The sequence below is a fragment of the Rhodnius prolixus genome, unplaced genomic scaffold, assembly GCF_049639745.1.
Source record: "Rhodnius prolixus isolate KJV_2025 unplaced genomic scaffold, Rpr scaffold_5, whole genome shotgun sequence".
In the NCBI taxonomy this organism is placed as follows: Eukaryota; Metazoa; Arthropoda; class Insecta; order Hemiptera; family Reduviidae; genus Rhodnius; species Rhodnius prolixus.
In genome coordinates, this window is record NW_027411624.1 from 7,725,163 (window position 1) to 7,752,866 (window position 27,704).

Sequence of the window (27,704 nt, forward strand, 5' to 3'; positions counted from 1 at the left end):
TTTAAATCAAATTTAGCAAAATATTTTCTCCTTTATCTTAAATTTACATTATTGCTTCTTTTTTTCTGTGGGTTGTGGAGAAAAACAATCTAAATGCAAGAGAGAAATATGAAGAGAAGCTACCCTGTAAAAAGTGAAAGTAACTTTTTTTTGTTTTTTCTTTCTGCAAAAGATGATCTTCTATGAAATTAGAGAATTATAAAATGATTTTTGAAAGTTTCTAATTGAAATGTTGGATAATGAACTTTTCAAATTAGCGAAATTGGATAAAAGTGAAGTTATAAGATGAGAAATTGTTTGTGGCAATAGCCAAAGAAATTCTTTCGACATTTTTCTTGGATTGATTGCTCTATGTTTCGGGTACCATTATTGCCCTTTAACAAGGGAACTTCTAGAAAGCTTTTACAACAAAAATTAAGTTGTAATGCTTAATAATAAGAGTTGTCCCTAAGCTCTCAGGGAAGAAGTATCAAGTCAGATTTTCAATATCCAGTTTTCATAAGAAATATCAGTTTTGAGGTAACAAGAGTCTGGAAAAGTGATTTTTAGAAAACTATCTCAGTTTAATCACAAAAACAAAACAAAAGAGAGATACTTTCATGGCACCCGAAAGGAAGTTAGCGTTCAAAATCCTTCTTTCCCCGCTTCACTGAATTTTTGGTTTTGACTTTTTCTGGGAAAAAACGCTCAACGGTTTCCTTTTACAATGGAAAACGCATTGCCTACTTATTACTCATATTTAGATGGAAAATTTTGTTTCTAAACTTTATTCCTGAAAATTCTATTTAGAGCACTATTGGTAAGTCAATGATCTGACTTACCTCTAACGTGCTCTTTTAGAGAAATCGTTGGTCCTATCACTTTCGTAATCTTAATTAAAATTTAATGAACTAAAATTCTCAACCAAAACAAGCACGAATTTTCTGAATAGTTTTTTTAAATTCAAGCATATTTTTGAAAACCTGTTTCAACAAGTCACACAACGCTCTTGTAAAGGTCTTACTAGTTTTGATTCAATCTTTTCTTTGTAAAATTTGATTTTAGAAGAATTCTCAAAGGAGCTGTTTGGCCTATGCTCTACTAAAGTATTATTTCTGAAATCATTACTATTTTCCATCTAAATTTGTTATTGCTTTAATTTGAAAATTCTGATTGTACTGAAAGTTCCAAAAGAAATCACTTGAAACCGCACAGAGGGAACATTATAAAAAGTTCCTGATTGCTTTTCGATTTCAAACTTACTACGTTACTTCAAAATTAACCAATTAAGGAAATCTATCTCCTTGTTAAGTAATTATTATCTGGCTTTGCACAAGATTTAAATCTTCCCTAATCCATGATTTTTATACCTGTTGCAGAAAAAAAGATTATATATATATTTAAGGTGAGAATAAAATGATTTTTTACAACTCTAGCTCAGCTTTGCATGAACAAACCTCAACTTGAGTTTGTGAAAAAGTTGTTACTTTACTCTCTTGTCAAATAAATAACTATTTCTTTTCCTATATATACGTATTATTATTAATAATATAAGTAATAAATAAGTTTAAATATCTGCGTTTGGATCCAAATATGTGGGGTCCGGTCATCTGACCCTGCCTGAAGGCGAACGCAGATGTGACCTGATGTATCCAGTTCTGTAGTCGATGGCCGTCCTCTGTTGGCTGGACTGCAGACCCTGTCCATGGCGGCGACTCCACCTGCGGCCCCGTCACATGACTTTGCTACGCTACACTTTCGCACACTCATACGTACAAAATACACACAGAACAATTACAAAATAAAATAAAAAATAAAATAAAATTTTTAACTACACACGGACACAGCCCCTACGCACTAATGCAAAGGCATATTTATTTTGCTAGCGATATACTTATTATAATTATAATTATTTTCATTTCTTCTCTTTTGCAGAATAAAATAAAATGTGCTACTCACAAATAATTTTAAAAAAATACTACTCCAATTATTTATACAATGCTTCTTTTTTGTCTACAGAAAATTTGAAAGAAATATTTTTCCTTAATTTTAATTTCTTATTTTTAAAGCTTTATACATATCTATTTATGCATAAAGAGGAAGTGAATATTTAAAACTAGTAAACTTAGATTATCATTAATCTGCGACTGTTCCTGGTTCTGACAGCTTTGCGACCTCGTGAGACAGGACTAGGAGAAGTGCTCTCCATTCGTAGAAGCCAGAGGTAGACTCTCTGGAATGCGGAGGTGTTGATTTGCTGTTCATCCCCCGGTAGAATCCAATTTATCTCATTAACCCTTATGAAAGGGTTTGTTACGTAAATGCTTATGTTGCTTTTAAATCCTTGAACCTTCTCACGTTACCTTTACTTCATCGTGCGGAGGGCACGCTACAGTTCTATTTTGGTTTCAATCAAACGTACAACAAGATACCGCGGGCCTTCTCAGAATGTCACATAATTACGTTAGATGCTGCGTAGTATATTCTTGCATGAATCTAAAACGTACTTATCCCGGGTATATGTAGCAGGGTTGGAAGATCAACAAAAGAGGAAATTAAGAGGCAGACAATTTTTTTTATTACTATTATTCATTTTTCTATACCAAAAAAATTGGATTACAAATACTTTTTTTAGTTTAGAAGACAAAATGAGTCAATATGACCAGAAGTATTAATTTTTCTTTAAGGAAAAAATATATTTTTTTAATATATGTTAAAACGAAAAATAAAATAAAATAAAAAGCTAATTTATGTGCAGAATAAAATATATAATGTATATATATTATTTTTATGTTATTTCTGTGCAAAAATATTTTAACAAATTCTTTTATTATTTTTTCAAAATATTTTTATTACTATATATTTACAATGTAGTCAATAAATTAGATCAAATAATGTTATAACAAGCACCATCTGAAACAAAATGGGTAAACACTTATTTTACTTTTTATTTTATTATAATCTCAGCTAATTTTTAAATATTTTTTTTCTTTTTTCTAGACAACACAATCATGAAATATGAATATATTAAGAGGGAATCATTGTATAACAATTTTTAAAATCTTGTTAAGCAATATTATTAAAAATTTTGTGCGGCCTAGAAATAAAAAAAAAAGTTTGCTAAAGAACAAAATCCTTTCTTTAAAAGAAATGATTTTTTGTTTTTGTACATCCCTCATTGATTTTCTTATCTTAAAAACATAGCTCCCTTTCTTTAAAATTTGTTTATTGTTTACCCCTTATTTTATCAGATGCGTTTATAAGTTTGTATAAACAAAGTTTTCTTTTTAGTGCTCTAATGATGTAGATTTTAATGCTATCTTAAAAAAAAAAAGTAACGAATTAAACCCTAAAATGAATGAAGATGGATGGAAAGACTGACTGGAAGGCCAGCTCTAAAGATACAATCACTGGAAATATTTTATAATTTAATGTTCGTACAAGCTGATGTTTTTACCAGCATCAAACTCATAATCAAGGACGACGGTTCGTAATAACTTTTGAAAGAAAGCTGTAAAGAGCAGACAGCAAAGGGCTTGAATGAACTGCATTTTTTCAGAAACAGCAGAGTGGAAGAAAAGTAAACTAAATCTACTATGGAAAATATTATATTTTACAAATACGTATGAAATCTTTAGAATAAAATTGAGGTAATGCAATAATCAATTTTAGCTCCAACTATGTTCAAAGGATAAGATGTATCGCTCAGGGTAGCGAACTCTTTTAATTAGAACGAAAACCTTCTTAGGGAAACGCCTAAAATAATAGATTTTCACAATGGTCACTAGCATTAGTTGGATAAGGCAGGCCGATATTTTTGTTAAAGCCTTAACAGATAATTCAGAAAGCTAGTAAACAATTGTAACCGTAGCCACTCGACAATACGAAATTAATATCACTTGGGAAGAACACACTTATTTCGTTCAGTACCCTTCAGGTTCCCTGATGAGATAAAACGGAGTCAAGGAGAACTGCAGAGTGCTTTTAAACCTCAATTTAAATGAATATTATAAAAGTACCTGCACAAAAAGATACAAATGTTGCTTCCACCTTTAAAAGCCTATTTTTTTGGCATTATTTGATTTGTGAAAATAATATAAAAAAGGTTGCTGAAGGCCGTACATAATTTACAAGGAAGCTGAGTAGTTAGTTGGTGGCCATCGAAGATAATAAAGGGCACGAGCAGACCCAAGATGTTGCAACAGACTAAAACAAAACTTTGTAACTCTTACATGCCTTAAGATTATAAAACCACGGCTCGTCTTTATATGTCCTAGTTGTTGAAAAACTCAAGATAATGGAAAAAATTTCAATAATCTAACAATTTTTCAGGAAAACAGAATCTAGCTGAAAACTCGAGTATACAAACTTTCCTTCAGTAGACATTAATAATAAAATTTATTTAGGCGTTTCCCCTGCAATCCCGCGATGATTTTGATATTTTATTTGTTATATTCTTTTAGAAGTAGGATTGTATAATATGTATTTTCATTTAAAAAAATAAAAAACAGTTCATTTAACTTTTCGAGTAAAGCTAAATTAAATCCATTTTTTTTAAAATTAAAACAATATTAATATATTGCCATATAAAGCCAAGTGCCAAATTTTAATCTGGATAAAAGTGAAGAGTATAATGAATAAAATAGAATTTGGTAGCTTAAAAATACATTCGTTCATTGAAAAAGAAATTGAAAAAGTATGCATTAAATTTTTATTTGAGCTAGTCCTTAAATTTCATTTCCCTTAAAATGCTAGTCATTTTATTTAAATAATGAAAATAGGGCCAAATTAACTTTTGAGGTGCTCACTTTAGATAAAGAAACTGTTCTCTTGAATTTGAAATTGATCTTTGCCTTTGAACACTTTAAAACTTTAGCCCTTACGCTACAACCAATTAGGAAGACCTAGGTTCTTCTCGAAGGTACTGTAGTTTTCCATATTTGTTTTTGAAGCTGCCGCCCCCAACTCAGGCAAAAAAAAAAGAGGTGAGGGCTAGCAACTACTTCCAGAAATTGTATAAAATCTTTAATTTTATTGAATTTACTTTATTTATTAACTTTTTATTCACGCAATTTAGAAGGCTTTCTCAAAAATGATATTTCTTGCAGTTTTCTCTTGCCATTCTTGAGATCTGATAAGAAAATAATGAACAATTTTGCTGGTGCTAGAGATAATCCATTGGTTCGATCAAGCAGAGTGGGCATATTGAAACATCAAGAACCCCCACATCCAAATTATGTGAGCCCTGATAAAATCATAATTGGTCAGGAGCTCTATAAATTTAGCCTTCCTTCTTAAAATAAGGCTGCTTCTTAGGAGCTTTCTACTATTCAATGTCAAGGAATTGGACAATATTGTTTGAAAAGAGAGAACACTATCAGGAGGCTGGCAGAGTTCTGAAATAAACTTCAGATATTAATGCGCCCTAAATTAAAAAAAAAAAAATAAATAACTGGATCAGAGATCAGTAGCTCAGCTTTCTTTAATCTCATGGATTCTTTTGCGGGTCCATTGAAACGTTGCAGCAGTGCATTTAAAAGATGATTTAAGTTAATGAAATTTTCAACTCCTTTTATCCATTTTGTATCTTTTTATAAAGGCAGAAAATTTTCAAAATATTTTATATTAACGGGGGTTTTAGTCCAAACGGTGGAATTTGGTTTGATTTCATGAACCTTATTATGTTTCTGTTGTCTTTTATTCTTGAAAGACCCTTACAAGGAAGATCCTTGAAGCCCTTCTCGACGAATCTCGACGTTGCCTTCTTAAATTAAATTTAACATTGAAAAAGGTAGCACACTGCCTATCATTGAAGTTGTCTTTAATGAATCAACCACATTTTCTTCAAGAATATTTTGTTTCTTATGACTTTTTTTTTAAGAAAAGTCGTTCTTATATGATGAAGAGAAAACTTTCTAGTTGCCTAGGTTTTTTTTCTTCCTAGAATTGCCACCATCATTATCTTCTCAAATACTTCTGATTCACAATTTCTAAACTTCTCATTGACTTCGTGCTCAAGCTAAAAACGTTCCTTACACAAGTTTGTCTTGACCACTTTTTCTTATGTTAGTATCTTTTATCTTCTTGCTGATTATTTCAATTTTATTCTCTTAATGCAGATAGGGAAATCGCAATCTTCAATTCAATAACTTAACTGTAAAGTGTCTGATTTAATGATTATAAAAAAGATTATAACTAAAAATATTATTTGAAAAACTATTTAATTTGATAAATTAATGTTAAAAATGTGCAATTAAGTGTTAAGAAATGGTGAAAGGAAAGAGTACTTTGCAAAAACTAAATTCCCATCTTAGTTTGAAAGAATTTTTTATATTCGGATTTTTACTATAAAAAAAGGAAGCATTATGCAATAAAATTAAAGGTATTTGTAATAAAAAAAAATTGACGGAAAAGTGGTTGTAATAAAGTGCTATAAAATATTTTCAAATATTGTATATTTATGCATTTTTATCTCTATTTTCTTTCTTCGAAGATGGTTAACTAATCTTAAGCTTTTTGCAAGTGTTTGTTTATCTTTCTAGTAAATTACTGAACTCTTTATAAGAAAACCTGGATAATCCGATTCACAAGAGGTTTGGTCCTTCCATATTCTTAATTGTTTTATATTATATACATGCCTACAATAGCTATGTTCCATGCTTTCTAAACACAGAATTTACGGAGTTGTTATTTAAAATTCTACTTGGTTTAAAATACATTTTATTTAATTTTAGCCGGTGCAATTTCTATAGCTTTAAGCCTAAGTGTTTTTTGGTTTGACTAAATTTTAACTACTAAAGAAGGCATTAAATTTTGCTTGTAACTATGTCTTATAAAAATATCTGTCTATTTTAGTTTACATAAATAGATTAAAATAATAATTAAATTTTCTAATGCACAAAATGTATACAAATCGGAAAACTGACATAATAGGGAACATAGAAAACCTTATTTGTAAAGACTAAAGAAAAGCCGAAAAACATCTTTAAAAGGACGATGACTACATACATACTTGATTATGACCTTATGAATCGTGCTTGCAAAGTATGACGTTATTGAGAGTATTCTGTACAAATACCAAAGAAGCATGACCATCTTCAGCCACATCTTACTGGGAAAGATGTAACTGCACTTCAATGAAACTTGAAAAACTTCAAGCTTCAATTAAGAGCCAAAATAAATCAGTGAACAAGATAATCTGCAACCCAATTTTTATTGCGACTGCCTAAAAAAAACCCTTACTCTCAAAGACGCCAGATTCTAACTTTTCCCCAACACTGTGATTGCATTCATAAATTTAAAGAAAAAATAAAAAAAAAGCAAAAAGGAAGACTGGCTTAACCAGCGGAAAAGGACCCTACCCTAATCTAGAAAATCTAATTTTAATGTTATTTTCTTCTTATCTTTTTTTTTTTAATTTAAAATAAGCGTCAGCATTTGATGAAAAATGACCTAAAGAAACTATTCATTGCTTTTCTACATTCCAGGCATTACTTTCTTGATATAGACAACAATCCCCATACTCGGAAGTAAGAGACTCTAAGCAATGGAAATTGGCTTATTTTGGTAAAAATCATTTAATCAAACTATAGTTATGGCATCTACCGAATAAAATAACTGCCGAAGCTAAAGAAATTATTTTCTTTGACGGGCCACCTCAAATAAATACTAGTAAAGAACAAGTAAAACTTCAACAGAAATAGCATTCAATCTATCTTCTTGAAGAATACAGAAAACAAATTATAGTTCAAATAAGTTTATTGCATTTCGTTAATCTCAAACTACTACTAGTTATTACAACTAGTAAACATTGTGGTTAGCTAAATATTTTTTTTTTACATTTATCTAAACTTCAAGTTTTAATTTTGGTAAATTAAAGTTTTTCAAGTTATTAGATACTCATAATAATTTTACAAATTAAAAATTAAGCTAAAGAAAATTAATTGAAACCATACACAAGAGGGTCAGCCTCTGTTAGTATTGTTTGTACCACAGAGATAAACATTTTTGCTTCTAGTTTCAAAAAATCACTAGCATGCAGTTAAACAATAAGATAGTTGTGAATTTTAAAACTACACGAATCTTAGTGTTTTTTTTTTTTTCAACGAAATGTCTACATAGTGCTTAATATATATATATAAAATATATACAAAAGAAGACGAAAGACGGTTTTTTTAAAACTTCAATCTACCTTAAACAGCACCAAGGCCATAATTATGGCTTATCGTAGGAAACATACAAGATTAAAATGGTCACAGAAAAGAAAAAGAACCGATCATTCGTGATTAAAGAGTTCATATTCAAATAAACATGGCCAAATTCTCAACCATTTTCAAATCTGCTGTTTACAAATTTAATTTCAAGGAATGGCTGTACTAGGTGCATTTCTATGTCAAAATACGGGGTGATAACATAAAATTTAATGGAGGATTAAATATTTAAAAAAATCAATTACTTCTTACTTATTTCATTTTGTAGTTTTTCTTTTACACTTGCACTAAAAACGAATAAGAAAATATAAACAAATACATTTGAATAGAATTTGATTTAATTTAGGAGATTTAACTGTTATTATTCAAAACAGAAACAAAGATATTAAGAGATGAATTTTTGAAGTTAATGAAATTTGTTATAGCTCTCAAACGAGACCGCATTCATTTTATTTTTTGACTCGAGCAAGGGTTTTTGACATGCTATGGAAACTTTCGGTCGGCGTAATTAAATTTACCATAGCTCTTATCCCTTAAGGGTTAAGGTTATTTCTATGGAAGTAAGTTCGTAAAGCGAAAAAATATTAGAAAAAGTTGGAGCTTTCTTGGAGCTATAGAATCATTTCGTAACCTTGGCCCTCCTGGTATACCCTGTGGACTGGTATTCAGAACAACACCTCTTACCTCACTTTATAATACCTACTGAAGCAATGTATGCTTGAAAAAAATCCTAAACTGTATTATCATCATCAAAATCTCCAAAGGCATCTACTTTAACTATCAAGGGCAAGTTATACTTTTATTTTTGTTTAAGTTCTTATTTTCATTTATCTAGATTTTCTTTTAGTAAGAATTTAGTAGAGATTCTAGAAGGTTTTTAAGAACCACAACTACTCCTCCTTCCGTCTCATTAAAATATGGAATTCGTTTTACAAGAAAGGGCCAGAGCAGTACTGTGCTGCCGAGCATCTAACCGATATGGTAATGCTTTAGGCCAGCAATGCTAAATGAACATGTTACAGAAGAAAAGTAGAAAATTCGTCTAGCTGCAGGGTGCGTCGGCTACCTTTAACATAGGTTTTTCTTTTCAGCTACTTAGAGCATGCTTACCCACAGCACGGATCTTTCGCTAGAACTAGCTGTTGCAGTTGCTGCCTTCGCCCTACCCGACAACTTTTCTCATGAACTATTACTGGAATAAGCCCTTCAAGCCCTACACTCACACTAAACCCAAATAGTTGCACACAGTGACGAAGTTTCTCAATATATGCCAAGCTGAGCTTCCCCAAAATATATTATGGAACAAAAATAAATAAATACAGTATTCACTTTTTGTGTCTATTGTTCAGCACACAAATGTAGTTTCTGTTCGAAACATCCAACTTTGCATTTACCTCTCTTTGGAAAAAGCAAAACACGAAAGTCAAAAAAAAAAAAAAAAAAACACCTTGAGAAAACGCAGCAAATTGCCTCAGAATCTTACAATACGCAGAATTTTTTCCCCACGTGTTTTTCCGAAAAATATAGATTTAAATATTATTAAATGAATTCAGCAGAATAAAATTAAATAAAATAGAAAAGTGAGTGAGATAATTCGTCCATTCCCTCTCATAATTCGTGTGAAGTGAACCTTTAATTATTTAAAAAAACCAAAAAAATAATTATAACAATATCATTCTTACTATTGTTTCATTTTTAGCCAATAACCAATATTCATTCAAGCCATATTTGTTTTAATTTTTCTCTTTCATTCTTCATTTAATTCAAGCAATTATACAAATTATTCTGCACTTAAAAAGCATAATTATTTTTATAATTATTATTATTTTATTAAAATTCAAATACTGGCTAAACAATAAATAAATTTCTGAGTAGAAGCAGTGTATAAATTTATTATTAGCATTTTCAAAATTTTTCTTATGATAATTTTCAGAACCAATGATTTTTTTTAATGTCTGCGAGTAGCTCATCACTAAATACTACAGAGTAATTCAACCTTCTCTTTCTTTTCTGTTTTCTTTTGAGCTGTGATTTTATTTAATTGAATCTTTACAATCATACAAATTATGAAAGAAAAGTAAATCATGATTTAAAGATTTCTTTTATTTGGAAAATAATTGAAATTTATTCACCAATCCTATATTGTGTTCATTTTTCAAAAATTGAAAAATTAAATTTGAGTGTGGGACCAAGAGAAAATAACTCCCATTTCAAAACTTTACTTTAAAAAGTTTTGAAACACTCAAACGACTAGATTACTTATAGCCTGAACTCCTTATACAACCTGAACCTAAAACTAAATCAATAAAACAATTACGTTAAATTAACCGGTTTTAGCACATTAGGTGTATCGATTTATCAAGAAATACGTTTAAAATAATCATGAGCTTGAATGTATGTTTCTTTGAGGTACGATTCTTTGTCAGTACTAAATACTTTTTATTACAGTTTGTCGAAGATTTTATTTTTAACGAAAAAGACGATTTTAGAATTAATGATTTCAGCCCAATAAGAGAGAAAACTGACATCTAATAAAAAAAAAAAGCAAGATTTTTTCTAGCAAAAAATAACAATGATTTGTATGAATTTTAAAAGGCGTTAAATACAAACAAGAAACAATTAAAATATAAGTTGAAGATTTAGAAATTACGATGACATGAGTTCGTACAATACCTCCTCTTTCGGGAAGTAAGCAAAATACAGTGGTCAAAAAAAGTATTCATACACTAATTTTTTTTACTTTATCTACTGAACTTTTGTTTCTAGGATGACTATTTCTTCGGCACTGAAATCGAAGATAGTAACAATGAATTTAATGCTCTCATTTTCTTTTATAAACATAAAGAATTGATTTAAAAGCAGAAAAATAATTTATTGGATGCAAAATAAGTATTCGTACACTCAGTCTGAATGTTATAATTAACGCAACACTAAAGACCTAATATTTTGTAAGCAAACCCTTTGCATTTGTTATTGCCTGAAGCCTCCTTAGCATAGATTACACCTGGTTTGGTGTCTCTTGAGATATGATTTCTGCCCATGATTTCTTTAACACGTTTGCGGACGGCTACTGCATATGCAGTACTTTCGCTATGTTCTAGTGGGTCACTACTGCATTTGCAGTGATTATTGTATGAGTCTAATTGCAATTGCAAGTAGCTGACTCTTTCGATTGCAAAATTGAGCAATATGAAACAGTACTGCTAATGCAGTTATTATTTTTTATTTATTTATATATTTTTGGTGCTATATAGTAAGATGTATCAAAAACCTCTTGTCCAATTTCATCTAACAAACCTGGAAATTGCATTTAGGAGGGTGCTGATATCTGTACCCTAGCTAAATTCAGGCCGTCCGCGAACGTGTTAAATTGGTTCTGAGTTCTTTTCTGGAAGAACATTTCAATTTTCGAATTTTTCGCTCCAAACAAGACCATGGATTTTCAATAGGGTTTTATTTTTCTTCTTTTTACTCAATTCTTTATGTTTATAAAAGAAAATGAGGGCATTAAATTCATTAGAAACAAAAGTTCAGTAGATAAAGTAAGAAAACTTAGTGTATGAATACTTTTTTTGACCACTGTATAAATATTTCCCTTGACAAGTTGATCGATTTAATTAAAAGAATATAATTCAGATTTAATAATTTTAATTTTGGTGAACAAATTAAATTATATGAGACAAGATTGTCACAATTAAGACACTGGCTTAAAGGATTAGTATTTTAATTGAAAAACAGAATTCAACGCTCCAGGTTGGATTACTCTGAATGTATGAAAAAACGTAATTATATTTTTAAATATAAACATTTTTTCTGGATCATGCACTGTGTTTAGAATTTGGGAAAAATAAAACAAAAAATATTGATAGCGGTCTGCAGCATTCAACAAACATTTAAATAATAGATGAATTTTAGACAGACAGACATTATTATAAGCCCTTACCTTACCCAACTGCGCAACAAGATCATCATGAATGGCTTGTTTCCATTAGAGGAAGATGCTCCCTTCTGAAGAAACAGGATCTAACTATTATAAATAGCCAATACACACGAACACACAACAAACAATGTACTAGAAATTCATAGTTGCAAATTTAATTTCTTTTCCAAACTCAGATACTTTCTCTTTAATGCCAAACTTCTTTTTTGAAAAATTAAAATTGGTTTCTAAAAATTGGTTAATTATATTTTACTAATTAAACCAAAATAAATAAAACTATTGGGTAACTATATGTAAAACAAAAGGTTTAAAAGGAAATCAACAGATTACACAAATAGGATAATTGGAAATCTATCTAAATTATTTGAAAACAAAATTTAATAAGAATGAAAGGCATTTTTTGTTAATTTAAAACTCTTAATTTTTTTTTCTTTTTAATAAAATTAATATTAGCATTGCAACTATTAAAAATTTTATGAATAAGAAAAACGATTCAATAACATGAAAAAAAACACAAAGTATAACATTAATTCAATTAAATTGATTCATGCTATTTTCCATTATTAGCATATCAACTCAAGACATAATCACGATTGATAGATTACTACACAAATAATTGCAAAGAAAATATGTCAACATCAAAACAAAAAATTAAAATGTGCAGTGTTAGAAAATTAGAATTAGAAATTAATTCAATAAATCAAATCGCCTTTTTTTTTTTCCTTTTATTTAAAAAAGAAAAAAAAAATCAAAACAACAAAAATTTAATGCAGAGAAGAAATGCTTCACTAAAGCAGTAAAGTTAACCTAAGTAAAAACTCCAGTTTGCTAAACAAAAATTGTGTGTAAATTGCCTTTGTGAATTAGTGATTGTTGCAAGAGAAAAAAAAATAAAATAAGGAGAGAATCGTTCAATACAACTATTCAAATTATTATTTCTATTGAATTTAAGGGTAAGGGGTAATTAAATTCCTATCATTTATTTCTGTATTTCATTGTTTAAATAAATATGAGAATCATTCGCAATAGATTGTTCGTTTTAGAATTTAAAAAATGTACTAATAAGGATGTCCAAGTAAAGCTTTCAATTAAAATATTTTCAAAACAATAAAGGACAGGTTTAGAAGATGAACACGCCTCCGCTGGAAAATATGAAAAAATAAAGTATTCCAAAAATATGTATATTGTATTGTCAAAACTTATAAGTATTACCTACAAAACTTATAGGCGGACTTTTAAGTCCAATTCCCGAATTAGGTGCCTTTGTTGATTAGCAAAATGTACTTTACTGTTAATTTCTCATATTAACCATAAAACAAAACAAAAAAAATTAAGGGCTAGACTTTTAATTGAACCCAGTTCTATAGTACATCAGCTTTGCAGGGCTCATCTTTATAATATCCCTTTTTAACGAAATTCCAGCTCAAAGACAAGATTCAATGGTCCCTTCTTCGCTGTGATACAGAATCCACGAATCTATCTGCTATCTTCATTCTCGACGCAATGCTTTAATTTAAAAATTGAATGTACGAGTAAGTGGTCCTAGGTTTTTGCTACGATCGCTACAAGTGTCTATGTTTTTTTTTGCTGCACTACTGTGCTTTTCTGCTATGCCGTAAATTTTGCTAGAGTATGATTTTTTTAAAGTAATTAATCAAACAAAATGACTATTAATTTCTAAAAAAAAATTTTTTTATAGCTCAAAGAAAAAAATAGTGTCTAATTTATTTTGGAAAAGCAAAGTACTCAGGAATACTCTCAATAAGAAAGTGTTTGTAATATATCCTAAATCTACTAGAAATTTGTTTTCCAGAAAATTGATTTTAAGGGGCAGATTTGGGTGAGCAATGAATATTGAATTAAGCAATCAATATTTTGATTTGGTTAACATTCTATAGTGAAGACAAATTGACACTTTTAATTAAGGAGATTTACAATAAAAGGACACCATGTACGGTTGTTCTAAAACCAGGTTTTTTCGAATCCTAGAAAGATGCTCATTTTTGGGAATGATTCTCATGAACTGTAGTTTCATTTGGCGTGTTCCTTGAATAAAAAATAAAAATAAATATATTTTAATAAATTAAGAAAGAAAAAAAAAGTAAATAAAGAAAATGTTTAAGTATATATTAATAGATTTTAGTTTATATATTTTTGAAATTTTTGTTTTATTCCATGCTGTTAACTTAATAAAACCTAAGAGGGGTGAACAGGAAAAAATTTGCATTGGGTCCATCAATTTGTTTTGCTCTTTCGGAACTGTGCATAGAACATTGTAATATTTGTTATAACAAAGTCGCACTAATTCCAACAGTCCCAATTCAGTGTGATGCATTTGCGCTAATTTTCTACCGAACTGTACGCGTTCTCTTTGGCAAAATTATAGCCTGCTTTCTTTTACCTACTAACTTCAGGAAAATATTTCTTTAATGCACTGAATAGGAGGAAATAGAACAAGAGATCGGCAACTGATGGCGTATGTTGCAGCACTGAACCAGCCAAATTTTTGGATTTAATGAGTTAATTGGAATTGTTGAATGTTGCTGTTATGCTGTTGGTATTGAGAGTGACTTCGTTTGGGGTGCGCAAGTGTGAATGAAGGCACTGTGAAAACATGTGCAATTATTGCGTTCTGTTTGTTACAAAAATTTGTTCCGAAATTTATTCTTGAGCTCCAAATCCCCCAAACAATATCTTGAAAGTCCCATCTCTCTCTCTCCCAAACAAACAAAACTAAAACGTTCCCCCCCCCCTCACTACCTCATCGCAACTTGAAGCACTCAGGATCAGTAAGCATAAGAGAGAATATTCTTCGCCTAATTTAAACTTTTTTACCCTGGAGATACCCTTCTTTCCACGCACCCCCAATGCTTTTCTAATTTTGTTATTCTATACCGAAGCAAGGAAATTAATGTAATATAGATGATTATTATTGACATATGCAGAAGTTACTTAGTATACATAAAAAGTAATAATAAGGTTTCGCCGTAAAACTGTGAGGACCTTCAATTCGACAAGTAATAAGATTTCAGTAACTGTAGATCACATCAAGCCCAACGCTTAAGCAATTTTCTCAAGAATTATTTGAGGCGCAAATGCATCGTTCAGAATTTATACTGCTTTAAGTAGGATCTTTGTAGTATTTTTTTTATTTTCTGTAGCGGAAACAATTACATGAATTACCATGAACAGTTTGAATATTTAAAATAAAATAATTTTATAAAATGTTAAGATTCTTCGTGTACACCCGCATTAAAATAATTATTTATTTATTTATTACTTTTTATTACTTTCTTCAAGTTTAATTTTTTGAAAAAGTTCAAAAAAAAAAAAATTATGTGTACAATCATGCTACATCATCAGCCCATGCAATTAATTATTATTTATTGTCATTTATTATTGTTATTTAAATAATTTATTTCATTTATTTTTTTCTATTTTTTTTTTGTTTTAATTTCATTTCAAGCCGATTTTTATTTAAACACTCACCTTGCACTATGACTCAATAGGATGATATTTCTGTAATACACAAAACATGACTGACTGCAAAATCGATTTAATTAAAAAACAAAAACAGAAAAAGAAAAAACAAAACCAAAAAATAGGTTTTTCTAGATTTATAAATTATCTAGAAAAAAAAAGAACAAAAAACAATATGAACTGTCTAAAGGAGAACGTTTGGATGGGCGAATGGTTTCAAAAAGAAAAATATAAAAATCCTTTATGGAAACAATGAGAAAATGAATAATTTAAGAAAGAAATCACAATATTTATGGCTATTATTATTTTACTAATTCTTTATTCTCGTTGGTTTTCTGCTATAACTAAATTATTTTAAATTAAACAAACTTAATTTTTTTTTTTTGCTTCATTAAACTCTCTTCCAGAATTATGGCTCTTGTCTTGTTAGAATTGTAGAGTTAGGCCAAAATGAAAAGATTGTTGATTTTATTCATTATATACCTTTTTCCTTCACAACCTGCAAGTTTTTTTTCTAATTTTTCATCCACCTACTAAGGAAATAGGTCAATCTAAGCCACAAATGTAGTACACATTTTTGCCTTCCATTTAATAGAATTTCTACACACGCTACTATCATTGGGCTTTAAAAATGGATCGCAAATGTCTGTATGAAGCTGATTAAGCAATCTCTCGTAGAAAGAAGATGAAAGCCAGAGAACCTGTACAAGGATTGGACAAAAACCAATTATTCACCCTATCTGATCAACAACTGAAATAAACACCCCTAAATATCTCAACAGAGTTTTCAGTCATTAACAACATCACAATTGAAATTGTGATATTATACTGATTATTTTAAATTTACTGTTCTTTTGACTTGTAAAAAACCAATTGGCAAATGAATAACTTTAGAACAACAAGTTGGAAACGCCATTAGGTTACAAATAGAAGTAAAAACAACAGCAACATTCAGTATTCTCACTTATTCAGTACCCCGAAGTTTAAGCTGTCAGTTTAGTCACACAGTTATTGACTAGTTGTTTCTTCTTCCAAAGAACTGGACTTGCCATCAAGAGCTGAACGTTCAAAAATTATGTTGTTGGATTCGCAGTGGTGGACAAAATTATAGATCTTATGCGTGCTTGATAAGAAGGGTACTGTCATCACAGAAAATCTAGAAAGGTACTGAATCCACACTCGGAAAAACACTCTATTTGATGTAAAACTTTTCATTAAGATGGCCCCACATGTCTTATGTAAACTATTTATGAATTTGACCATGATCTTCAGGAATCTGCATGTCTCAAACAACTCTAATAGGACTTACACTATCCATTTTATATACATTACTTCAAATACTACTTCAAGTGGTACCCTAATGAATATAATTTTAACTAATCACAGTCCAGAAAAAAACCGACGAATTTCCAGATTTTAGAGAAAACTCATTGACTTTTTATGACACTAACTCCCAAATTCTGCATAAAAACAAAACAAGAGCATGTTAAATTTTTTTTAAAAAAAAATTGGCACTGGTCTCTTCGTAATCTAAAAATAATCAATAAAATTATCCGACTTTCAATGTTTACTAATCTGAAAATTTACAATTCTACTTCATTCTACTAATAATATTAAAAAACAAGCTATCAAATTTTTCTAATCTAAAATTAATTATAGATAAAACTAAATTTTGTTTTTAAGTTAAAAAGTAACTGGTTTCTGTTTCTTAAACAGAAAGTAAAACTTGGTTTTCAATGTATATACATATCCTAATTAAACATTTCATTATCTAATTTATATACAAATAATTTCATTTAAGTGAGACTGAAATTAATTTTAAACAATACGAAAGTAAATAAACTAAAAAACTCAAAAGAGGGACACGGTGCATCTTTTATATTCTTAATTAAAATATTACTTCAAATATAGGTAATGGATAATTTAAAAAAAAAATTATAGTAATAAAAAATTTCAATTGGAAAAATATTAGTGCTCAATTGAAGCTTTATGTGGACAAAGAATTTGAAGAATTATTCAAAAATATATTTGATGCACTACAAAAGGGATAAAAATCAAAGAAAAAAATTAAATCAATAAAAAAGATAACCGAAGAAATGTTAATTTAATCTGTAAACTACAATAGAGAATAATTGCATTATGTAATTGGATAAACAAAATAAAATAAGTAATTTCTTAATAAAACCAAAATGAAAAATCATTTAATGTGAAAGGAAGTAAATAATGAGATAAATAATAAACTCAAGCAAAATAATATTTTGTTTAATAAATTATTTAAAATAAATTAATAAGTTTTATTACCTTAATAATCTGGTAATGTACGTAGGCCAGTTGTCAGGAAACATTACTAAGAAGAACCCGATGGAGATGAGTATCATGCCAGCCAGCTTCATGCCGAAGAAATGAGCTCCGTACAGTACAACGTCTAGAGCTGGAAAATAATTAATTAGCATTATGTAAGGAAAGTAATGGAGATGGTATCAAATTTCAACCTAACGGAAATGTCTGTTTTGAATTTGATGCTCCTCTTGAGACATAATCAACCTCTTGCAAGAAAATTTACTCTTCTGGATACAAGATTTTCTTCAATATTGAAACGTTTTTTGGAAAATCGGAGTAACGTTTGCAATTCAATGAAGTCTCTATGGCAACAAACAGACTGAGTGACAGATTCGCTAGAAAGCACAACTGAACTTCACGATTCCTCTATTGAAACCATACTAATTTAAATCCATCTTCCAAGATAATACAAAACAATGGCATTACGACCAAATTGAAGTAAACTATGATCCACGGGCACGATGGAGCAGCTGCCCTAGAGTCTAGACAATTTAATCATGAAAGAAATAAAAGGCGATGAGTCATGGGAAAATATTAGTGAGAAAAATGTTAATAGTATTTTTCTTAAAAATAATTTAACAACAAAGAATTGACCAGTTACCGTGACATATTGGCAGTAGTGGAATAAAGGCACCGGTTCTCTTTCGTTTAAGCTCTAATGCTTAAAGTTGCAGAGCAGAGCAGAGCAGTGCCTTAAAAATCTTCAACTAGCCCAATTGGTTAATTGCAACCGCAACTTCTTATCGTTCAGGTTAATAAAACAAATGCCTAAAATACTGTTAGGCATTCTCGACGAAAACTCAAACATCGAAAATTTGGGTTGATAGGTACAATCTTACAGCAATCTTAACTCTTAAAGCAATACGAGTAAATAATTTACAATTAATTTAAAAAAAAGTAATAAACAAACCTGCTGAGACAGGCACCGCTGTTATTAAACCTAGAGTAATAAAAAGGTCGTACGTCCACGCCACACTGAAGTTACCCAATAAGTTTGCCACTAGAAATAAAAAAAAACCTACAATTATAACGTTTAAATAACAATAAATAAATTCCTAAAAATGATTTTATTTTCAATGCTCTAAAATTCTCGTAAGACTATGAATCTATAATTTTGTCATTTTTGCTTCTGAGGACAAAGGCTGATTATAAGTTTTCAGTCTATTTAATGCTTGAAATTGTTTGACTGCAATTGTGTTGATATTTATTTAACAATCTTTATCTCTCAAATTCGAAGCAGAAGTTTAAGGGAGTCCATCAAATATTAAATATTTCTAGCCACACCGAAGTCATTTCGGTTGGGTTTTTAGCCGTGACTCATGTCATTTTATTCTTAACATTTACTGTCATTGATAAGTAAACACAAGTCAAATAAAGTCAATGCCATATTAAAAGTATTTTTCACTTCTTTTATCGTTCAGAAAAAATATTACATTAACGTTAAAAAATAATGGAACAAACCAAGTGAAAGTGCAGATGCTGCTAGTAATGGAGGCCAAGGAATATAGTGCCAGTAGAGTATTTCAACTCCAGTAAAGTACAAAGTCAATACAACTGGCCAGAGGAAGGCAGCGTTGAAGAGGCCGATTAAAGAAAAAAATAACGCTACTTGACCGAAACTTGCATCGCCAATAACTTTCTTAAATAGTACCTGTAAGAAATATTGTTTCACGCATGAATATTATATAACTTGTCTAGAAATATAAGTTAATTTCTTTTCTATAAACGATATTCTAAATTACTTTATAAATGGCCGATCCAGCGGCTGCACAAGCTGCTAAAACAACACCACTTAACGTAGGGCTTCCAGTGATTCCATCCATGTATGCTAGTAATGCGGTCCCAGTGTCGCACAAGATTACAGCTACTATCTAAATATTTAAGATTCAATTATAAAATATGAGAAATTCGTCGATTTAATAATTAGTTTTACTTTTTCTTAATAGATAGGGCTTTACTTAATGTCAAATTTTCGATTATCGGGAACATTCTAATACATTTCAAAATGTCCGAATTAAATTTTCTTAGAAAAATTATTCAATTTTTTTTTACATTTTACAAAATTTACGAGGTACTTTGGGAAAACTCTCAGGATAGAGAAAAATCCAATCCAGATTTGGAATTTTCTAAGAATGAGATTTTTATCAAGACTTTAATTTCTTTTTATTATATAACAAACTCAAAAGTCGAACTGCAATGGTACTTTAGAGAGATGAATGACCTCTCATATCAAATAATCAAATAGTCGTAGAAAAAGTTCTAAAAATAAAATTTGATGAAGAACACTAACGCAGAAGAACTAATGCAATGAGGAGAAAAAAAATTTGAAAACCAATCATTGGCGCCATTATTAAAAAAACCTCAAAAAAGTAAATTATCTTAACTCGGAATAACAGCATCACATTCAACCTTCCATTATAATACGAGTATATTAGTCACAAAACCGTACATTTTACAGAAATGATCCAGGCGAAATTTTTCCAACAAAAATTGTAGACAGTTTCCATTGAATACACGAAATCTAAAATTTGACATCATTCCCTTATCTACTAAGAGAAAGTAAAAAAACAAAATTATAAAATAACAATTTACCCTGACTCCAACAAATTGTTTATGTAATATCACCCAAGACAAAAGATAAACGCATGCTACATTCGTTGCAAACAACGCCATAACGTCCGTAGCGAGAAGTATTCTTAATGAATGTATGTACATGTAATTTGTTGCTACCCATAATAGACAAAATAAACTAACTCTTGTCATAAATCTACCTGTAAATAAGAACAAAGTTGTGTTATAAAAAAAATAAATAAACTTAAAAAAATAATAAAGAAAACCAAATCACGATTAAATATACTTACCTAAAGTAAAACCCTTCTCCCTAAAATTTCTTATACTTTCAGTAAGTATATCTGTAGAAGATTTACATCTATTCGAAATAAGTTGGCAGAAAAAGTATAATGGAAAGAACAGTACAGTCCAGTTAGTACAAAACCATGTAGTAAAAAATGGTGCATTATATCTCATCATCTGTAAGAATAGTAAATATTTTTGAATTTATAAATCTAATAATTGATACAAAGAACATTTCTATGAAATTTTTTCTAAGAACATGCTGCTATCTATGAACAATACAACTGAATAATTAGAGAAAGAAAAATAACAGAAAAGAAGGTACCAACAGTTAACAACCAGGTAAAATGATAATTGTAATCAGATTAACACACAAAAAGAAGGATTCAGAAATCATTTGAGTCTTGGTACGCTTAAAAAAGAAAAATATATCTAAACCTGACGAAATAAATCATAATTTAATTTTTATAGGACAAAATACTTTGATTAACTTCTAAAAGAAGTTAGGCTTTAGGTTTTCAGAATGGCCAAATACCCGTTAAGGGAATGCAGACGATTTCAGGATATGTGTGCTCCGGTGAAGAAGAACTTAAAATCAGAAATCCCTCTATTCAAGTGTCTATAGAATTGAATAAACTCGGAAGGTGATATAAAAAATAATAATTAGAACCCATAATCACGGAATCTATCAAAGACAAAATCTTTTGGAAGATTTTTTCGGCATGGAGGATTTGCAAATCCTCATAAAATAAAATAAATAGTGACAACAAATAAATATTACTAACATGTTTTTGAGACATATGAACCGAAGTAGTTACATTTGCATTTGGAACACTGTTGAAGGTGGGAACATACATATACTTTATACAATGAGTAGCTCCAACCCAGGAAGCTGTGACACAAACTGTCACACATACTCCACAATAAATCTAAAAACAAAAACAAAAAAAGAACCAAAATATTAATTTATAAAGCACTGCAGAGAGAAAAATGCAATTTTCAAATCTTATTTTACAAAGAAAAAACTTCAAACCAAATAATGAATCGAGATCATGAATATTTAGTAACTGTAAGAGTTTCCTTAATAGAATTTCACAAGCTAAAGTGTTGCTTCAGTCCTAAAAAAGGGAAAAATATATTGTTTTCTTTCTTTTAAAAAAATCTATAGTAATTCTAAAAAAATTAATAGTAATTTAAACATTTTGTAAGATTTTTTGACACTTCAATTCTGCTTCAGAGAATCAGCCTCAATACCAAAACAATAGAATCATTGGAAAACTTAAGTCCTAAACATAAGAGGGACGCAATATCATGATTCAATGTAAATTTTCTTCTATTTGAGACACTTAACTAATATGGCCATTATTTGGTTTTCATTAATTTAATTAAACAACGTTTTAAATTTTGTAAAAGCCTAAAGATGATTTACTTACTTTTTTGGCAGATTTAGAACAGCAGGAATTCGTACAACTTCTCAACCTTCCCATTGCTCCTGAAGGTCTGACGGGAGGTTCCACACCATCCTGTTGGCTTCCACTTACTGTAAATATCCATTTATAATTATTTTATGTAATATGTATATCATTTATTTCAAAAAACAAAAGAAAGAAAATAGATTTCTTGTGAGAAACTCTAACATTGATTTCCCTCACAGAAATTTACATAAAACAATTTTCTTGAAAACGTTTATTACAAAAAGAAAAAGATCCCAACCAACCACAAAATTTATTCCTTAAAGTGGTAGGGGTACATCCAATGAACCAATTTCTTTTATATTTGATCTTTACTTACATATTTATATCCTATGATTATAACTTAAGTAATTAGGCTGTTCATTAACTTGAACAACACTTTAGAGGGAAGCTTAATCACCTTTCCTCTCATAACTGCCTTAAAAGGCAATGCCTGGAACCATTTTTTAAATAAAGCTTAAAGATCTACTTGTGTGCAATGAATGTATAAAGTTAAAAGATACTGAAAATAGTTTCAGCAAAGTGGCCAATTCAGGATGGCTGATTTTCTCTAAAAACTTATTACTAGATCCCAATGTGGCACTGATTAGAAATACAAATTTGAACTTTTGACGATTTTCCGTTTTTGTATCACGATCGTACAAATTTGTACCAACCATTCAGTGGAGTATGAAATCGAATTTTGTACCAACCATTCAGTGGAGTATGAAATCGAATTTTGTACCAACCATTCAGTGGAGTATGAAGTCGAATTTTGTACCAACCATTCAGTGGAGTATGAAATCGAATTTTTCTTATGAAAATTTAAAGGACAAAAATAAGTACGACTTTCTCTTACAAAACATATCCGTTATTCAGGTACTGAATGTGTTTACTGAACACAGAATTACGTCATATATATATTACGGTAAGAACAACCACAAATCTGGAGAAATAATATAGCATTGAATAGAAAAATTAAATACACAGTCTATAAGATGTTGTTAATAAAAGAAAGCATTTTTATTACCTCTTTTTAAGTTTCATTTTGTTAGAAGTCCTAAAATCTCCAACATTACTTCAAGAATTGATTTCAAACTCAACGACAGAAGACTTAAACCGAGATTAATGCAGGACATCATGGATATCAGTGTGTGATATCAATATTTAAATCTGACTTTATTAAACAGTAAAATTTCAGTTAATTTCTTAAAAAAAAAAAAAATTAAGAAGTTCCAAATATTTCTAATTACTTTTATAATTATTACTTCCAAATTTATTTACCTAAATAACATGATGTCTAAAGAATACTTTTGGTAGAAATAGGTTTACATAAAAACGAGGTAGAAATAGTGTTGACCCAAAATTAATATTTAATTTTTTAAGAGAATAATATTATATTAATTGATTAAATATATACATATATGTAATATATAAGTATAAATTCCCAATTTTATAATCAGTTTAACATAAACTAGCCCTATTGATGGGAAATTCCTGCTCTTCCTGCTAGACTGCAGCACATGCTGGTACGTCACAGTTTAAGTCGGCCATTTTGATTAATTCAAGCAGCAAGATGGAAGTCAATTTGAAAAATTTGTTGAGAATAATTTTACAATTAAATAATTGATAATCTTAATGTTTTGTATAACAAATTCTTAGATAAGAAAATAACGAAGTTTATATTTAGAAAGCAATTATCAAAGATTAAAAGGTAATTTAAATATTTTTTTAACTAATTTTAAATTTCAACTCTCTTAGTTTTCCAGAAATTAATAATGTCATATTTTTATGAACTATTGTGATCTATATTAATATTTAATAGATTATCAGCAAATAAATTGAAATATTATCAATCATTAAAACAAAAAAGTACTACAAATGCATTTACGACCATATTAATAGTGATTAATAAAATTACATTCATTAGTGAACATTTTACAAATTCTAAGTAATTACTCACCAATGACTGTTCTCAATAGTTTCAGGGAATATTCTTCAAGACATTTAAATATGAATTAACATTTTAGTTAAACAAATAAATACATTACTATAGAAAAAAACTAATAATACCTGAGGATACCTTTGCTCTTGGAAAAAAAACTATGTTCACTAGGATAGGAATTGAAAGCATTCAACAAGAATCAATAGTTTCTAGTTAATTATTAATTCGTCTCAAGTTCAAGCTTCATTTTACTACCGCCTTGTAATTTCAAACAAACATTTTTCATGGTAGGCAGCAGAACTGTTTGAATTTATTTCGGAAAAGGGGCTAAATTGTTTGATTAGCGATGAGCAGACTTATTCAAATAAAAACTCTCAACAGTCTTTTTTCGTTTCAATTTAAAATAATTATTATATGTCTACGTTTCCCTCCACCTCCATTTTATTTTGGGTAATTTTATAAAGATTATTTTTCGTTGTTTTAAAACTCATGTTCATTTACATCTATGTTGCCAGTATAAGTATGGTTTTGTCTAGAACTGTCTGCAACTCAGACACTAAGGAAATGGAGAAGCCTAAAATTATTTTTTAAGCATCTAATTATCTAATACAAGTTACTGCTCATTGATGAATATATTTGTACCTATGTTTTAATATAAGATAGAAGCTGTATGCTAATTTTTCGAGTTTCTGTTACAATTTAGAAGTGACCATGCCAGCAACCATGTTCTTTTCAAAAGACCTGTTAAATGTCATCAAATGTGGATGCTGTTCTTTTTGGTTTTTCTTCTTCTTCTTTTCTTCAAACAAATTGCTACTTATATAAAAGCAGACCGTTAGATGTGAGGCGCCTCTTCAAGCCTGCAAGTCATTCTACTTATAAGAATTCTCAAATCATGAGGTTTTCCTTAAAGTTCGGGTCAAGAATGAAATTAATGTTGCTTGAGAAGTATATTTTAAATTAAGTTTTTCTTTTTGTTCATAGATGATGGACACACAAAGTGAACCTTTGCGCTTGTTGAAAGATACGAGAGGAACGGAGGAGAAAGAAAGGTTAGTTTTTATTTTTCCTTATTATTGTAGATCATAAGACGGCAACCAAATTCACGGCAATCTAAAACATCTATTAGGGATTCTGAAAGCGTCAATATTTGCACAGAATGTGGATGCTTTTAGAGAACTAAAGTGTTTTTGCAGGTTGTGGGGGTATGTAATAAGGTACAGTTTGCCAGTGGGTTCGTGTAGTTAGGCTCAGACACCCCCAGGGAGTCAAGATTCGTAAGGGAGCTAGTCCACATCCTCCTACGGGAATTCGCTTACTGAATTCTAAAAAATATTTTTACTTTCTCTAACTACAAAAGTAAGAATGAAAGATTTTTTTTTTAACACGCTTTTGTCATTGAAGTTCAGCCATTATAGGATGGACTGCTCTCTTCCATATAAGTTGTTTAGTGCTTTTTAGATACTTAATTTTTTTTGTGACTAAAGCGCCAAATTTAGCCACTTGATAAACCGTTACCACTTCTTGAATAAAACCAACCTCACTGGGGACTACGGATTCTCAAATTTTTTAAAATGTAGATCACCTTCAACTCACCATCACTGTAACTGAATTTTATCAAGCCTTTTGAGTTAGATGCTTACGTTTTGCTGAAATTTACGCTGTGTCCACTGCATAAACTATGTATTACACTTTCAATTTCCGCAGCTTCTGTTTCGTATCATCCTTTATTTTTAAAGACATTTTTAGACATTACATTCTTTTTGCAAACTTATAGGGCCACGTCGATATTATATTCCAAATAAAATGGGCGTTACATAGGATCTTAGTAGAAAACTCTACGTAACACCAAGGCTAGAAAGTTTGAGATTCGTATTAAGCGCTCATCTCTTATTTCTCAAAATAATTCAATCAAAATTAATGCCATTTTATAAATAATTACATCTATTACAACGCACTTTTATCCTTCCATAATTCTTACTTATTCCTTGATTGATTGTAGCCTGAGTTAGAGAACGTGTACTGCAAATTTACGATTTCCTCTTTTGAATTTTAACCGAAAACATTCGAACATGAGGTCCCCTAGATAGAAAAACAGGAGCTTTCAAATTTCTCTCAGAATGTGTATGACTTCAACGATTTTATTTTTAAAACTTCTAATGCACATTACACAAATGCAGTTCTATAATTGTTATTTGAAACATTTGCTACGAAAAATGCATCTTAAGGCAGTTTTGAAGGGGAGATGAGGATAAGTTTCCCTCTAACGTGTCATCTACGTGTAGTGTACGTTCTTATTACCAGTTAACATAAATAGGAATTCGGTATTGTAAATAAAATCCCAAATTTGAAGAAAATAAGTTGATTAGAAGTGCTGCATAAAGTTTGTGATTTTCTGGACACTTTTCTTTTCGTAAATCGCAATCAGTGAAAGTTAAGTGTTTAAACTATTTCACTTAAATAAGAAACTTAAAAAAAAAAAAAAAAAAAAAAAACATATTTACCCGAATCATTATGCTGTAAGGTGTGTTGTGTCCTGGAAAATGGTCCATTGGGAACTGTTCCTGATCTTGGCGATGTTTCCGAGGTTACAACAAGATTTGGAGGAGCCCTCACCCGGTGAGGGTTAAATATTGTTGGGATATCCCCTTCACCCCGCATATCAAAACATTTTATTCCTGTCGTTTTACCAAAAAATAATTATTATTAAAACACATATAGTCGGATATAATTATTAAATTACATATAAAAATTATGGTCACTTCAATCAATAAATATTTAACTCTTCTTTGTCTTTTCTTATAGTAAGAAAACTTCATAAAAATGTTAGCTAAGATCATAGTATTGTCTGGAAAGATTATTTTCAACTCTAAAGTTAGGTTAGGCCTATATGATGTCCACAGCTTAGAACATTTCTTTTCACTATTATCTGATCATTTCAATTATTACATTAATTCTTTAATAAATATTAAAACAATAATTACCTTAATATATCAAACTTGCTCTTGTTGATATGTATAAGTAGATAAACTGGAGTAAATCCATTTTTAAACTTTTTTTTTTTTATTTATATAAATAAAAAATTCAATGAATCACTGTAAAAAAAGAAACTAAATTTAGATGTTGAATGAGGTAAGCACTTGAAGGTATCATCAGATCATCACCTTGATGATATATCTATCCTCATACTAGCACTATCACTATCTAACAGAATATTTATCACAGAGGCGAAATTCTAGGGGTAGTAGAAATTGATTGCCTAACTCCTCAGGGTTTTGTACAAAGGGCGCATGAGTGTGCCGATTCAAACCCTTCTCCGTTTACCTTCTTGTGTTGCCCTTGTCAGTCAGTAGTACTTGGCAGCTAGAAGGGACTGTATCGTGAAAATGGAAAATTTTCAAAACTATCTTTACTGCTAGAAATTGAAAATAAATAAATAAATCTAAATTTTAAATTAATTATGCCCGTGACTAGGGGAAAATAGAACCTTACTTATAACAGCCCAG

General features: G+C 29.7%; 1 protein-coding gene across 9 annotated transcripts; it reads right to left on the reverse strand.

The window, feature by feature from the left end:
- Positions 1 to 27,493, reverse strand: LOC141458474 (solute carrier family 35 member F3). Of its 9 annotated transcripts, none has more exons than XM_074136483.1 (13): positions 27,363 to 27,493; positions 27,183 to 27,293; positions 26,703 to 26,876; positions 22,236 to 22,342; positions 21,588 to 21,731; positions 20,811 to 20,979; positions 20,542 to 20,720; positions 19,692 to 19,820; positions 19,411 to 19,600; positions 18,860 to 18,949; positions 17,911 to 18,040; positions 15,619 to 15,648; positions 1 to 1,700 (listed from the first exon to the last, which is right to left on the reverse strand). In XM_074136483.1, the coding sequence occupies exons 3-13, from the start codon at positions 26,857 to 26,859 to the stop codon at positions 1,586 to 1,588; spliced, it is 1,440 nt and encodes a 479-aa protein (XP_073992584.1). In that variant the 5' UTR covers positions 26,860 to 26,876; positions 27,183 to 27,293; positions 27,363 to 27,493; the 3' UTR covers positions 1 to 1,585. The 9 variants fall into 9 exon arrangements, with proteins under 9 accessions (XP_073992584.1, XP_073992585.1, XP_073992589.1 ...); XM_074136484.1 differs by having other exon boundaries at positions 27,183 to 27,308; positions 27,363 to 27,460; XM_074136488.1 differs by adding an exon at positions 12,133 to 12,197 and having other exon boundaries at positions 27,183 to 27,459.
- Between the last annotated feature and the right edge of the window lie 211 nt (positions 27,494 to 27,704).

Excerpts from the sequence above, each read along its gene's own strand:
- LOC141458474 (XM_074136483.1), bottom strand. The coding sequence starts at position 26,859 with ATGCGGGGTGAAGGGGATATCCCAACAATATTTAACCCTCACCGGGTG. Across the intron at positions 20,980-21,587 it reads TTCATATGTCTCAAAAACAT|ATGATGAGATATAATGCACC; the intron begins GTTAGTAATATT and ends CTATTCTTACAG. Across the intron at positions 19,821-20,541 it reads AACAATTTGTTGGAGTCAGG|ATAGTAGCTGTAATCTTGTG; the intron begins GTAAATTGTTAT and ends TTAAATATTTAG.